Below are 13,992 nucleotides of genomic sequence, written 5' to 3'. Positions count from 1 at the left end.
TCGCAGGAGCAGGCAGCGGCTCCGCGGAGGCGGCCGCAGCGGGGACTGCCGCGGCCGGCGCTGTCAGGGCGTCCCTCCCGGCCGGCCCGGGCCCGCCCCCGCGTGCGCCGATTGGTCGACGCGGCCATCCATCGCGGGACGTTGCCGCCCGCCTCGCTCCCTCGCCCGGGTAGCCACGTTCGGTTGAGCTCCAAGTAGACCAGCGGCGGCGGCGGCGGCGGCGGCGGCAGCGGTGTTGGAGGCGCAGAGGGCGGCGCAGGCGGAGCCGGGAGGGCGCGCGAGCGAGCGGAGAGCGGGCGGCCGTGCGGGCGGCGGCGGCGGCACTCCAGGCCGAGCCGGCGCGGGAGGAGTTCCAGGGCGATGGGGCCGCGGCCGGGGCTGACGCTTTGACAGCTGGAAAGAGCGCGGAGCCAGCGCCTGGGGGGGAGGGAGGGGAGCGCGGCGAGGAGAGCGCCAGCGAGCGAGAGAGCGAGCGAGCGCCGGGGAGGGGGCCGGGAGCGAGGGGCAGCTCGGGAGAGCCGGAGCGGTAGCGGCGGCGGCGGCGAGGCTCGGCGCCCTCTTCCCTGCAAACCATGTTTGCCAAAGGCAAAGGCTCGGCGGTGCCCTCGGACGGGCAGGCTCGGGAAAAGTAAGCCCTATTTTGCAAGTGGCGGCCGCGCCGCCGCCGGGATGCGGGCGGGCGGTGGGAGGCAGGTGGGCGGGCGGGGGCCGGGGGCTGCTGCGCCCTCTGGCCCCTGGGTCCAGGCGCCGCCTGCCTGGCCCCTTCCCCGAGGCCGGGGCGGGCGGCGTGGGAGAACCCATTGTTGGGAGCCGGCGGAGGTTGGGAGATCGGGGAAGGGGCGGCGGGGGGAGCAGCCGGAGGAGGTACTTGGTGGCCGTGGCGCGGGCCGGGCGCGGGGCCCCGCGGTGAGTGGTGGGCGAGGTCCCGCCAGCGAGCCTGGACGCTCGCTCCAGCCGGGCGCTCGCCGCGGTGGCCACACTTTGCCCACTGGGCGCGGGCAGGGGGCGCGTGGCTTCTGCAGCCCCGAAGCCTCCTTTTGTCCGCCGGCGGCGTGAGAAGTGCGTGCGGGGGGCTTTGTTCGGCCGGGAGCGCTCTCCCTTCCCTGCCCTCGTATTCGTCACCAGGTCCGCGTCCTCGGACGCCGGGCTAGGCAGCGACGGTGGCGCCGGCTTGGCCCCAGGCTTGGGGCACAGTTTGGGGGGAGGTGACGAGGGTGGTGCTTTGCTGCCCTCTCTAGAGCGCGCCAAGCACCCGGAGTCCAGGGCTGAGTCTCCCCGGACCTCCAAAGCCGGGGAGAGCGTAGCGAGGACTGGGTCGGGAAAGGCAAGGTGGCTGTGGGGTCGAGTGGCTTGCGAGTTTGAGGAACCTAGGTGGGTTTGTCCCCGATGCGACTTGGAAGTTCAAGTTTGGGGCTGCTCTCCATCCCTCACTGCTTGAGGTAACGCGTTCCCCGGTCCCCATCCCCTAACTGTTCGCACCTGGCGGCCCTGTTTGGGGTTAGCTAGCTGCTTAGCTCTGGTCCGGGCCACAATGGGACGGCGCAGACAGGGCTCAAAGCCTGCTGGCAAGGTCCTGGAGAGCGCCGGTGGGATCTGACTCCTTCCCCTCTCTCTTTGCTCCCTGCCCACTTTCCAGGTTAGCTTTATACGTCTACGAATATTTACTGCACGTAGGAGCACAGAAATCTGCACAGACCTTCTTATCGGAGGTGAGTGGGACTCCCCCCAGCATCCAATTTCTTGACACCCCCCTCCCCACTATTCTTAGAGCCTTTGTTTTCAGGAGCAGCCACTGTGGCCACCATTTTGAATTTTTATCACCTTTTGGCATTTATTGTTAGTTGGTCTTCCCAGCCTTTTGGCTCTAGGAAGCCCCCAGCCCACCCCGTGTCTACTCCTCTAAGCTGCCTCCGCTCTTACCTTTCCAGATTCGATGGGAAAAAAACATCACGTTGGGAGAACCGCCTGGGTTTTTGCACTCGTGGTGGTGGTAAGTTTGTGTGATAGTTTTGCATGTGTGTTTGTTTTGTTCTGAGCCCTGGGTCCAAGTGAACAAAGAAGGGAGGCCTGGAGCAGGCCCTCCACCCTGTGGCCCTCCGCGTTGCACAGAGCGGGGCACCTCGAGGCACTCCGGCCCAGCTGGCCAAGGAGGAAAAGGGCAGAAGAGGATGCTACCTGAAGTTTTGGGGGAAAAACGACAAAATAATCTGTGATGTTGGGGTAGAAACTCCTTACTTTTACATCTCACTCTGGGGCTCTAGGCAAGGGTTTGAAAAAACATTGGAGGATTTTTGTCAATTCTGCATGTTGCTTTAATTAGAGGAGTGGGGGTGGGGCGGCGTGGAGGGGATACCAGGTCTGTTTTACAACTAGCCTGTCCGTTCTCCTCGGAACTTACAACCTTAAGATAGGACATCTACGGGGCTTTTTCCAGGCACCCTGAGAAAAAGCAAGAAAGGGCTGCCACTTCCTTTAAAGATACTGATTCAGACTGACTGGTCCTTCCTTTCCTCTGGGAGCTCCCCGCCCCCCTCCCCCACTAAAACCACAAAGTGTTGTTTTAGGCAGAACCTTAACTGGTCAGAGTCGACCTCACAGTGTCTGTAGTTAGGGGCTCCCACTCTCTGTGACTCTCTTACCAGGTCTCTGTGTCCTTTGGGTGTGGGGCCACCGCAGGTTTGGTCTCTGTTGGGTATACGACAGCCAAGAGGGAGCTTAGGGTCAGCCGGACCCAGTTGCCCTAAGTGTATGACCCCGGTGTTTTGTGCCACTGACTGGTGGAGTCTTTAACATCCTTTTGAAAAAGAAAAGAAAGCAGAGTGGCTTTTGATACTTTGATGGAGTTCAGCAAAACGGTGTGTCCTGTCTCCTGTCTGTTGGCATCTTAGCGGGTTTACCTGCCAGCTCAGGTTACTGTTCTAAGTCTTAGAACAGCAGGAGGATGAAGTGTCTGTTCTAACTTGTGCAGAGAAAATGAGTTTTTAATTACTTCTGCCAACCTCGGAACTGCAGGTCTTGGAGGCATTAGTGTGGCGGAAGGATTCCACCTGTAGGAGTGGGTGATAGGTTTTCTGTGGCTGTTTTTGGAGGGAGTGTGTGGATGGGGTTGGCAGCTCTGATCGGCTTGGATCTTGTAGAAAGTTAGGCTTATGATTGAAGGTTACTTAGGCTTATGAGTGAAGGCGCTGGGGAATTTGTAGTGTTGGAAACCTTTAACGTGTGGAGGAGGTAATCAGATGTGTACAGTTCCAGAAGACAGAAAGAAATGTTCTCTAGCCCCTCTCTGCAGCTAGTAGAAGTCCCTGATTTTCCTGTTATATCCAGGAGCTCCTGAAACTTCTCCATCCTTATCTCAGGCACAGGAACGTAGAGTCTGTTGTGTGAGGCCCGGGCGATGGTGGCTTATGAGTGGCTGTGGTCCTGTTTGGTAGAAGTTGGTTCCTGCGATTTGACACTGAGCAAAATGACCCAAGGAGGAAGCAGTGGAGCTTGTCTGGTGAGGGGCAGGCTGCATTATTCACACACCTTGAGATGCTTGTCCGATGACTTGCAGAGCTGCCTGTTTGTGACGAGGACAAGAGCATTGGACTAGGAGTCGGACTTTGGTTTTGGTGCCCACTTTACCCTTTAAGCTGGTTCTATCCCTGGGCCTTGGGCTCCTGATCTGGAGAGTTTCTTAGGTCCCTTGTTAATAACAGTGACAACTCCGTCTTTGAATAGGGCTTTATTGGTTGACATAGGTCTTGTATGTCTGTTCTCGTACAAAATGTTGGAGTGACCCTACAAAATCTTTAGTGGGGCGTGAGGCAGGCATTTCTGGGCTTGCTTCCTTCTTCCCTTTGCTGACAGGTGCTTCTCTGAAGAGGGCCCTCTACTGCAATGTGAAAGGACCGGATACTTGGATGTCCATGACCTGTCCTTTGCCTAACTGATTTGTGTTTTTTGGTGCGTGGAGGGAGGAGTGGTTCTTGCATAAGAATTCCTTGGGGGAGGGCTTGGGTGGGAGTGGGGGTGGGGTGGGAAGGGTGGAGGTGTGGGCTCTGGGATTAAGAACCTGTAAAATTTCCTTTATTGACAGAGTCTCCTAGATTGCTGGATGTATGAATCATAGTTATGTCCTGACTTTGGCACTTGAACCTTTTTTAGGATATGCAGCCATTTTGGTTTGGGTGGTGAAAAGAAAACAGATGAGACCAGTATGGATTCTCATCCACATTTGCGTTCGTCCTCCTAGGGCATCCATGAGTGGGTTCTACTAACCTCTTTGAGCTTCAGTTGCCCCCTGTGTAAAGTGGAGAGAAAATTGCCTACCTTATAGTCTATGGTAGACACAAGTAATATGGGTGTGAGGCATCGGGCACGTAGTAGGTATTTGATATATAAGAACTATTACTCCCATTACTAATGGCTGACTTGCCAGAAAAAGTTGGACGTGTTCTGTTTTTTAGGCTGTTTGCCCAGTGAGAGCTGATAAGGTGGGATTGAGCCTTTGGGAGACCTAGTACTGTTAGCGCCATGCATTGTGCACTTGCCGTTGTGTACACAAGTAATAATTAGTAACCTGACCTTATTGTATTTTCCTCCTTGCAGTGTATTTTGGGACCTTTACTGTGCCGCTCCTGAAAGGAGAGACACTTGTGAACATTCGAGTGAAGCAAAAGCCTTTCATGATTATGTGAGTAACACATTTTTAATCCTAGCGATAATTATAGGGTTGGATAGCTCTAAGTTCTCTAGTACGAAAAGCAAATACACAGCCATTTGGCAGTGGTCTTTATTTTCTCCTTGCCTTTCTTTCTGTTCCCCTGCCCACCTCTCTGCAGCCCTCCCCATGGTACTCTTCTCCAGCAGTGTTCTGACTTGGTGAACGGTGTTTCATAATGTTGTGATTGTGAAAAATTGTGTAGCTATCTATGTGGAGAATTAAATGGTGTTGTACAGGACTCAGAACTATGTGAGACTTACGTTAAGAGTGGACAGTTAGCTGAGAGGGGACTAAGCCTCTTTAGTGTTGGTTTCAGAAGAAATTGTAACAAACGAAACCCAGTGTGAAACTTGTGTTTTGGAGTTGAATGAGAATTTGGTGGAATGGAACTTTCTTGCTCTGCTTTCCAGAGAGCGATCTTTCAAATTATGTAGGGGGGGTGTGTGTGTGTGTGTTTGGTGTGGGTGGGTTCATACTGTATCCACTAAGAAGATTTGTACTCTGAGATCATCAGCTAGTTCATAATCTTGTGGCCAAAATATTCTTGTGAAGATAGTTAACATCATCAGATTGTAGTTCTTTTTACCCTATTATTCACTTTCTACCTGGATGAGTTTCTTAAGATTTATGAAATTATTACGAGAGAGTTGTCTGCCATCTATTCATCTCCCATAGCAGTCCTGTTCAGGAAAAACAAACAAACGCAGGTTTCAAACCTGGATTGGAGTCACACATGAAGATCCGACGAAATAGGTTAGGACCCATCTTGGGGAGATGGAAGAGGATGTGTCTGAAGGTCTTCCATAGCCTCCATTCAGTTTTGCTTGCTGACCCTATAGATGGTTAAGCATGTCCATATAGCAGGTGATCTAATTGGTCTTGCTCTTCTGCGTGCAGTGGGTAGGAATGGTCCTGGAAATCCGTGGGTGCTTGGGAGTTGGTTTCTTGAACGTCGTTAGGTCCCACCTGCTTGGGCCAGCCATCTGAGTTCCCTGTACGTGGAGGTTGAAATTGGCTGGGAGACCAGACCCATTTGGTTGTTTCACAAGTGGTCAAATGTCTTCATGGTGAAAATTTCTCCTGTAATATGAGGAGTAGAGACCCAGGTGGTGGCCCACTGGTTTTGAGAATATTCAATGTGATGCAATTTTGTTGTGAATGAAAAGTTAATGCTCTTGGAAAGGAACACTGAGGAAATTGAGCAGTCCTTGTGCCCTCTTCAGGGCTGAAAAAGAGAAGCTGGTGAATGATATGTCTGGTCTGATAAACTTACGTAGTAGTGAAAGGGAGAGGTCACTGGTTCACTTATGATGTGGTTCTTCTGGGAAAATCCCATGGTGATGATAAGATTTCCTGAACTGGATGTTCAGGGAGGCTAAGAGGTACACAGCTGTATAAAAATAGTTGGTGAATTTGACCTTTCTACCTAGTAAAAATCTTGCATGTTTTTTTTCCTAAACCTGTGAACAGCCAACACTGTTGCTAGTTTTTGACTATTATGCAAATAGTTTCATTTTAGAATCTGGGGTGGGTGGGTGTGTCTGTTTCATTCTCTTGATGTAGCATATCTATGCTATTTTTTGGCTGTACCTTTCAGAGAAGTTAGTGATTTAACTAAGTTTGGTGCTCTATAAACTTGAGACTCTTCGGCAACTTGTGGTGTAGTCTTCCATCTTGAAACAATATGGCGGCAGTGAAAGTTTGCACATGGGTGTGCTTTCAGTAATTTGCTAAGGAATGGCAGTAGAATTGTATAGAGATCACTGAGGTTGGCGTTGACATTTAGAAGATCCTACTAAGAGATGAGTTCACCCTCATTGAGGCCCACATTTCATACGTGTGGGGTGTAAAAATATTTTTTCCTGAATTGGGCTCCACCTGGTATCATGTGGCCCGAGAGTCAGCATGTGGGAGGAGGGATGGAGTGATGAATGGGGATTATGAAGGAGTTAAGGGGTAGCATTGAGTTGGAGGGGTGACAGCTGAGAAGCAAGTGGAAAACTGAGGAAAACTTGAGAAAATTAGGAAAAGGAACCCACTTTTCTCTTTGTCTTTCTCAAGTCTTCATCTAGTGTCTCCCTTCCTGTGACTACTGTCTAGTTAACCTTCATTCCTTCTTGCTAAAATGATTGCAGTAGCTTCTTGCTGACTCCTTCCTCTTGCCTGGAGTGCATTCCTCTCTTACCCATTCAAATCCTATTCGTCTTTTAAGACCTCCTTCTTGGAGAACTTACGAGATAGTTTTCTGCATTCTGTGATCACTCCTTCATCTCCATATCTATAAAAACCATCTATACAAAGCCTCTGTTGGCAGCTTTCCATGTGCCAGATCACTCTGCTAACTGCTGTAAGTTCAGTCCCTCATATCCTGCCAGAGACCCGATGAGAGAAGGCTTGTTGTTCACTCCATTTTGCAGATGAAGCAGCTGAGGCACACAGCGGTTAATTCCCGCCTGGGAAGTGGTAGTTAGAATGCACACCCATGGAGTCATGACTGACTCTGGAATGGGTGTTTCTAAGCCCACCAGGCTTGGCCCTGCAGGCCCATGGCAAGTAGCATTTGTTCGCACTATTCCACCTAACTTCTCACTTAGGGTTGTCTTTCTGGCAACAGCCTATTCATTTTTTCCGTGGTTGAGACCGTGAACTGTTCATCTCTGTAGCTCCCACAGTACCTTCCATGTAGCAGGCACATGTTCTGATTGTATGAAGGAGTTCAGGTAACGGTAAGAATGAGTAAGTCGCTTGGGGTCAGTGAGCGTTGGATGGTGTTCTTTTAGAGACTTAACTGTTGCGGGTGCTCTTGAACAAGGTGATTTTAAAGTTAGTTAACTAGTTGCCTTAACTGATTTTTAGAAAATCGAGTGTAAGTGTTTGTTGACTGCCCTTCTGTTTTCTATCAGGGAGATCCAAAGATTCTTAGGGTCTGGGGAGTTTGTGCAGCCCAGATACCATACCCGTCTTCAGTGGGTAGGAAGTGCTTACAGGGCAATGGGAGCATTGGAGAACTCAAGTCTGGAGTGGACTTTTCTGATAAATTGGTTTGCATTAAATCAGAAGAGGTCCCCGGGCCGTGGGAGGAGGGTCAGGGTCCCATTGTAATTTCCTTGCTGTTACCCTCAGGCCAGAGCAGTGCATCTCAGAGTGTTGACAAAAGCCCATGGGATCCCATTGGGGCATCTCTTTGGGTTCTCTTAGACACTGTTGTCTGGGTCCTGACCTTTTGTAGAGTGGACACTTCCAGCTGCATGAGCGTCTCTTACTATGCGCCCAGTGGTGTCCTGGCCACCTTCTCTGCTTTGACCTTCTCCAAGGTGGACCTGCAGGGAAGTGTCTTTGGTGCCTTCTCAAACAATAAGCAATCCTTTTCCCCCTGTGTGGTAGCTAATTTTGTGTTTTCCTTTCAGTGTCAAGAAATGAGTGGCATTTGGAAGGCCAAGAAATGAGTGGCCTTTGAGCTAAAGAGACTAGAGAGTAGCGATGGATTCTTACACCACACATACCTGCTGCACTTTTTTATAACACGTTTTCATTCGTGTGGTTGTGGTTGGGCTTTGCAGCTGCCTTGTTGGTTGGGTTTCGTTATAAAATCTCACTCCTGTTTTACAGATGAGGAAACTGAACCCTAGAGTTTAGGTGGCTTGTCCAAGGGCAGGCAGCCAGGTGTTGGCAGAGCTGAGACTAGAAATCCTTCATCTTTCTAGTTTTACCTCACAGCTTTTATTGACACTTACTTGATAGAGAATCCCTGCAAAACAGAGGGGAGGTATTTGCAGTTGACCTGAAGCATATCTGGCACCAGGTATGCTGGTTGGTGCCCCCCCACATGTTCACTGAAGACATGAACTTAACAGAATTTGAACGGAGCCTCTGCAAGGTGAATTGCAGAGTCACTGGCAGAGGTGAGACCTGAACTCTGGGAAGCGGGTTTGCTGTGGTGCAGTGGCTTGTACCTTTTGGCAGGGAAAATGTGGTAAAAGCTGTGGACAGTATTTCCAGAAAGCCCTCATAGAGGGGACTTGTGCATGGTTTCGGGAGGTTCAGGGACAGCTGCTCCAACCCCAGGCCCCTCTATGATTCCCGGTGAAGAACTTTGGGAGTGAAATGGACATGGAGTTCCATGACCTTGATGAATTTTCCTTGCTTGCCTCAGTTTCCTTCCTCTGTAGACCTGAGTTCCCTTTCATCTTGACTGTTTTGTGCTCTACCTCAGTGAGGCTGGCTTCCTGGCCCTGTGCTCCCACCCCAGCAAGACTCTGCTGACTCCTTCCTCAGCAGAGGGGAGACTTTGCCTTGAGGAGGGTTGGTTAAAGCAAGAAAGTACCCCAGAGTCGTGGGCGTGGGCTGGCGCTGAGGTATTTGTGGCTGTGTGGCAGGGGTCCAGCGTCCTTGGTGGGTTTGAAATAGCAAAGTGATATTTGAGAGGGCTCTCCTTGGATGTGCTGAGCTGAGGTTCCTGCCAGGCAGGGAGTGTCCATGCCTGCCAGAACCCTTTAGGGGGAGGGGGATGAGAGGGTGGCAGTGCAGGCTGGAATAGGTGGAGAAGGCTTGCAGCTGGGCTTCAAGGAGCTGGGGGAGTGTGCTGCCCCGTGATAAGCCAGGCTAGCTATCTGCCCAGAGGTCCTGGCAAGTTCACGGTGTTGCCTTTGGCTCTGACCCTTGGCACCCTTGTGTGGCAGATTAAAAACACAAAACATACACACTTTTTTTTCCCTCTCCCCCATTCCCCTTGGAGCGGAGGCTTTGGGTTGCGGCCCCTCTTTAGGCTCCCGCCCCGTTTTCTGCAATTCCTCTTAACCCCAGAGGCTGCCAGACTCCTCCATCGGTAGCTAATTAAACATTAAATGAGAAACTGGAATTGCATTTTGCCAGAACCCGAGTAATGCAGCCACCTTAATGGGTTTCAAGTGGCGGCAAGACCCCAAATTGCAAATCCTTGCCCTTTATTTCAAGGCAGGAGGTGGGGCGGGGGGAGTGGTGGGGACCCAAACAAAGTTTTTGGCAGTGGTCACTTCATTTGAACTCCCAGACCAGCAGTGTGCACCAATCTTTCGCATAATGCCATCTTTGTTAGCTAAGCATTTGCAAACTTGGACTGAGAGTTAGCTCTGTGCCAGCCAGCACTCAGAGGGAGCTGGGAGACACCCAGCTCTCCTCACAGTTCCTTAGGTCGTCTGAATTTTGTGAGGGAGGCAGGTTCTCAAGTGGAGAACCTCAGGTCAAGGGTGCCTCCTTCCCTTGTCTTCCCTGCCTCTTTCTGTATGAGACTGTGTGTGTTTACGCCTTAACAGGGAGAAGTGGCAGGGAGGTGTGTGTGCTTGGGGGTCTGTCAGCCAAGATAACAGAAATGTTACACTAGCTGTAGCCTTTATAATAGTGTCTGAGGGTTTAGAGTATTTAGAAAAATTAATCTTTTTTAGCTTGGTAATAATTCTGACCATGGCACAAGTACATTAGACGATTCACATAAACTCTTTAATACATGTTGCTGGGAGCTTACAGCAAATAGACAATCATGATTGTTTGTTTTTGATTCACTGGGGTAATGTTTTTTTTTTTTTCTTCCCTGCTCTTGTTGCCCAGGCTGGAGTGCAATGGTGCGATCTCAGCTCACTGCAACCTCTGCCTCCCGGGTTCAAGTGATTCTCCTGCCTCAGCCTCCTGAGTAGCTGGGATTACAGGCATGTGCCACCACACCCAGCTAATTTTTTGTATTTTTAGTAGAGACAGGGTTTCGCCATCTTGGCCAGGCTGGTCTCGAACTCCTAACGTTGTAATCTGACTGCCTCAGCCTCCCTAAGTGCCGGGATTGCAGGCGTGAGCCACCGCGCCTGGCTGGTAATGGGGTTTTTGTAGCCTTGGCAAGATGAGTTTTAGCAGTGTTTCTCTCTGTGTTCTGCATTTCTTTTCCTGGGTTTTGAATCCTCTGGATTTTAAAGGGTTTGGGTTCTGACTGGTGGCTTAGACTCCCATGTGAATTCTAGTTTCTACTCTGTCATTTCCTGGCTGGAAATCGTCAGGGATCCTCACTTCCTGGCCGGGATCCTCAGTTTTCCCATCTGTAGCATGGAGGAATGGTGATTCCTTTGCATAGTGGTTGTGAGAGTTAAGTAATATAGTACAGTCATCCCTCAGTATCCAGGGAGAATTGATTCTAACCCCCCCACTGCCCGTCCCTGCTGTCATGTGTCACCCCCGCACCCTCTCAAGGGGCAGAGCTGGCAGTCCTGTCACAGACTGGTACTGATAAATGCTCCCCTGAGATGTCTGTGTGCCTTATCTGTGTTGGGCAGAATGGTCCTCTCCCACTCCCACGTGTGGCCACTGCATGGCTTAAGTGGTAAGGCCCAGAGGGCATGAAGCTTGGCATCAGCAGGAATCTAGATTTGCATTTCAGCTTCACGTCCTTGATAGCTGTGGGGGCCTTCATTTCTCAAGGTCCATCTCTTTACTGTAAAATAGGCTCAAGGGTTGTCCTGGCGCAGCCCACCATGGGGATGGCTGTGAGAGAGGCTTGGAAAGCTGTCCAGGGAAAGTTGGTTGTGCTGTGAAATCCTGTGTCTTTGTTAACAGGGATGAAATGAGGGGTCTTGGACTGTTCTCTTTGGTAGGTATCCTGCCCTGGCAGGTGCTCAGACTGTCCCTGATTTTTTTTTTGTTGTATGAGGGAATTTTCCCCTTTTATTGTATGTGGGAATCCCCTTTGTGGGATTCCCACATATAATAAAAAAAAGGAGTCTTAAGGAGACAGTGAGATTGAGAAGGGAAGTGCCAGCCATGGCAGGGAAGCTGGTTCTGACCACATTGGCTTCTTTTTCTTTTGACTTCCTGGGGTGATCCTGAGGCCTTGATCAGGCGGCTGTCAGACCAGGAAGTCAAAAGAAAAAGAAGCCAATGTGGTCAGAACCAGGAGAATAAGACACTACCGTGTTTTGAGGTTACCAAGCTCCTACTATGCTCACTGTCTAGTTGAAGAGACAGATGCAGTCCAGGATGAGATGTGGGCTTAAAAAGAATTGTGGGGAATGATCTTGTTTTTCTTTCTTTTTTTTTTTTTTTGAGACGGAGTCTCGCTCTGTCGCCCAGGCTGGAGTGCAGTGGCGCGATCTCCACTCACTGCAAGCTCTGCCTCCCGGGTTCACGCCATTCTCCTGCCTCAGCCTCCCATGTAGCTGGGACTACAGGTGCCCGCCACCGCGCCCGGCTAATTTTTTTTTGTATTTTTAGTAGAGACGGGGTTTCACCGTGTTAGCCAGGATGGTCTCGATCTCCTGATCTCGTGATCTGCCCGTCTCGGCCTCCCAAAGTGCTGGGATTACAGGCGTGAGCCACTGCGCCCGGCCATGATCTTGTTTTTCTAAGAGACCAAGATACAGAGTCAATATGGAGTTGGGGGCGCGGTGCGGGGAGGTAAACAGTCCCACCCCTGTGTTGTAGTGAAATATATATTTATCCTAGATATAAATAGCGGGATTGCAGGTGATGGAACTGGAGGTCACCTAGTGTTGTTTCAGGTAGCTAAAGAAACATGCCCAGAGGGGAAAGTGCCCTGCGAGAAGTTACCAGTAGAACTCAAACCTGCAAGCCTCATCAGGAGTACAGGATGCTTTCTTTCCTTTGCCTTGTTGCAGTTACAAGCTATGCAAACATGGGCACCTTAAGTAACCTCTGAGCCTCAACTTCCTCCGGAGGAAAATGGGGTTAATAAAGTATACCAGGCCGGGCGCCATGGCTCACGCCTGTAATCCCAACACTTTGGGAGGCCGAGGCAGGCGAATCACTTGAGGTCAGAAATTAGAGACCAGCGTGGCCAACCAACATGATGAAACCCTGTCTTTACTAAGAAGAGAAAAATTAGCTGGACGTGGTGGTGGGTGCCTGTAGTCCCAGCTACTCTGGAGGCTGAAGCAGGAGAATAGTGTGAACCCAGGAGGTGGAGGTTGCAGTGAGCCGAGGTTGCATCACTGCACTCCAGCCTAGGTGATACAGCAAGACTCAGTCTCAAAAAAATAAAAAAATAAAGTATACCTTTATAAGGTCATAAAGATTAAGTTTACACACATACACACCATATATAGTAGTGCCTAGCACAGTGTAAGTTCTGCATAAATGTGTGCTGTCATTTTTCTTTTTTTAAATTTATTTTTGATGTTTTGTAGAGACGTGGTCTTGCTTGTTGCCTAGGCTGGTCTTGAATTTCTGGCTTCAAGGGATCCTACTGTCAGGGCCTCTCAAAGTGCTGGGATTATAGGCCTGAGCCACTACACCCGGCCTGTGCTGTCGTTTTTCTTACCTCACCTCCGGCCTGCTCTGAGTCCTGGCTTCCTGATGGGCAGTGTTCTCAGTGACTGATAACAAGGGGCCAGCAGAATGACCTTGGGGTGAGAGGTGTGTGCCTGTGAAGTGTGAACCATCTTGGGCTGGTTCCCCTGTTGATCAGCTCTCTGGATCCCTGGGTTTCAGGTACCCCTGAGGGATTGTGGTGGCAAGTCACATATGTTCTCCCCGCCCCAGTGATTGGAGGAGCAAGTCACATATGCAGCTTCCAAGCCAGCCAGGGTGCTTGTGAGGATGAGAAGAGAGTGGACGCTCAGATGCTCCTGGCCTGCACCTGGCCTGAAGTTGTCCCATCACTGTCCATTTTCTCCTCTCCCAGTGACTTCTCGTTTTCTAGGAATCTGGAACAGGCACTTTCCCCAGCCACTTTGGCCTCATCACCATGATTCCTGCTTGTTACCGTACCACCTGAGAGGGTTTTTTCCTCACCTGCCAACTATTCCTTCTGTAGAGCTGATGCTAGCCTGGAATGTGGCTGCCTCTACCAGGCCTGCCAGGACGACACCTATGGGAAGACATCCCTCTTTTGTTTTTTTCCCCAGGAACTAACTCTGTAACTCTCTTAGTCGTTTGTTACCAGCTGCCTGGAAGGAGAGTTATTTCAGCTAAGGTTGTGTCTCTTCCCTTCCCCTTTCTGGAATGAAAGCTCCTTGAGGGGAAGAACTTCTTGCCCTTTCTGCTACCCCATTCCTGGTGCCTGTCGCAGGTCTTGAAAAGATTCTGAGGTCGGTGAGCGAGGCTCTGAGCCTTGAGAAGTGAGAAGGATTTGATTCCTGCCCAGGCATCAAGTGTGTTAAGTACATGTTTTAATGAAGATGGACAAGGGGCACATGGTGAAGCATTGTTTTGTAAACTGTGAGCTGTGACCCATTAGTCCATCATGAAACCAACTTAGTGGGTCATGACTGGTAATTATCAAAAGAGACAACCGTATTACACAGAGTAAACAC

General features: G+C 50.6%; 1 protein-coding gene and 1 long non-coding RNA gene across 5 annotated transcripts in view; both read left to right on the top strand.

Annotated features, from left to right (window-relative positions):
* The first annotated feature begins 200 nt into the window (after positions 1 to 200).
* Positions 201 to 13,992, top strand: part of SSBP3 (single stranded DNA binding protein 3) — a 179,402-nt gene continuing 165,610 nt past the window's right edge. For 2 of the 4 annotated variants that reach the window (XM_021941910.2, XM_021941904.2), the window contains exons 1-4: positions 213 to 628; positions 1,637 to 1,709; positions 1,929 to 1,990; positions 4,591 to 4,675. In XM_021941910.2, coding sequence (XP_021797602.1) covers positions 573 to 628; positions 1,637 to 1,709; positions 1,929 to 1,990; positions 4,591 to 4,675 — 276 coding nt within the window. In that variant the 5' untranslated portion in view covers positions 213 to 572. Of the gene's footprint in view, positions 629 to 1,636; positions 1,710 to 1,928; positions 1,991 to 4,590; positions 4,676 to 13,992 lie in introns of all 4 variants that reach the window. The other 2 variants (XM_021941893.2, XM_021941899.2) reach the window with 2 other exon arrangements.
* Positions 10,451 to 11,777, top strand: LOC116275936. Its single transcript, XR_004185387.1, has 2 exons — positions 10,451 to 11,579; positions 11,619 to 11,777. It is a non-coding gene; the product is annotated as an uncharacterized LOC116275936 (long non-coding RNA).

The sequence above is a fragment of the Papio anubis genome, chromosome 1 (assembly GCF_008728515.1).
Source record: "Papio anubis isolate 15944 chromosome 1, Panubis1.0, whole genome shotgun sequence".
NCBI classification, from domain to species: Eukaryota; Metazoa; Chordata; class Mammalia; order Primates; family Cercopithecidae; genus Papio; species Papio anubis.
Note: the sequence above shows the minus strand (reverse complement) of the source record. Positions and strands in the feature narration are given on the sequence as shown.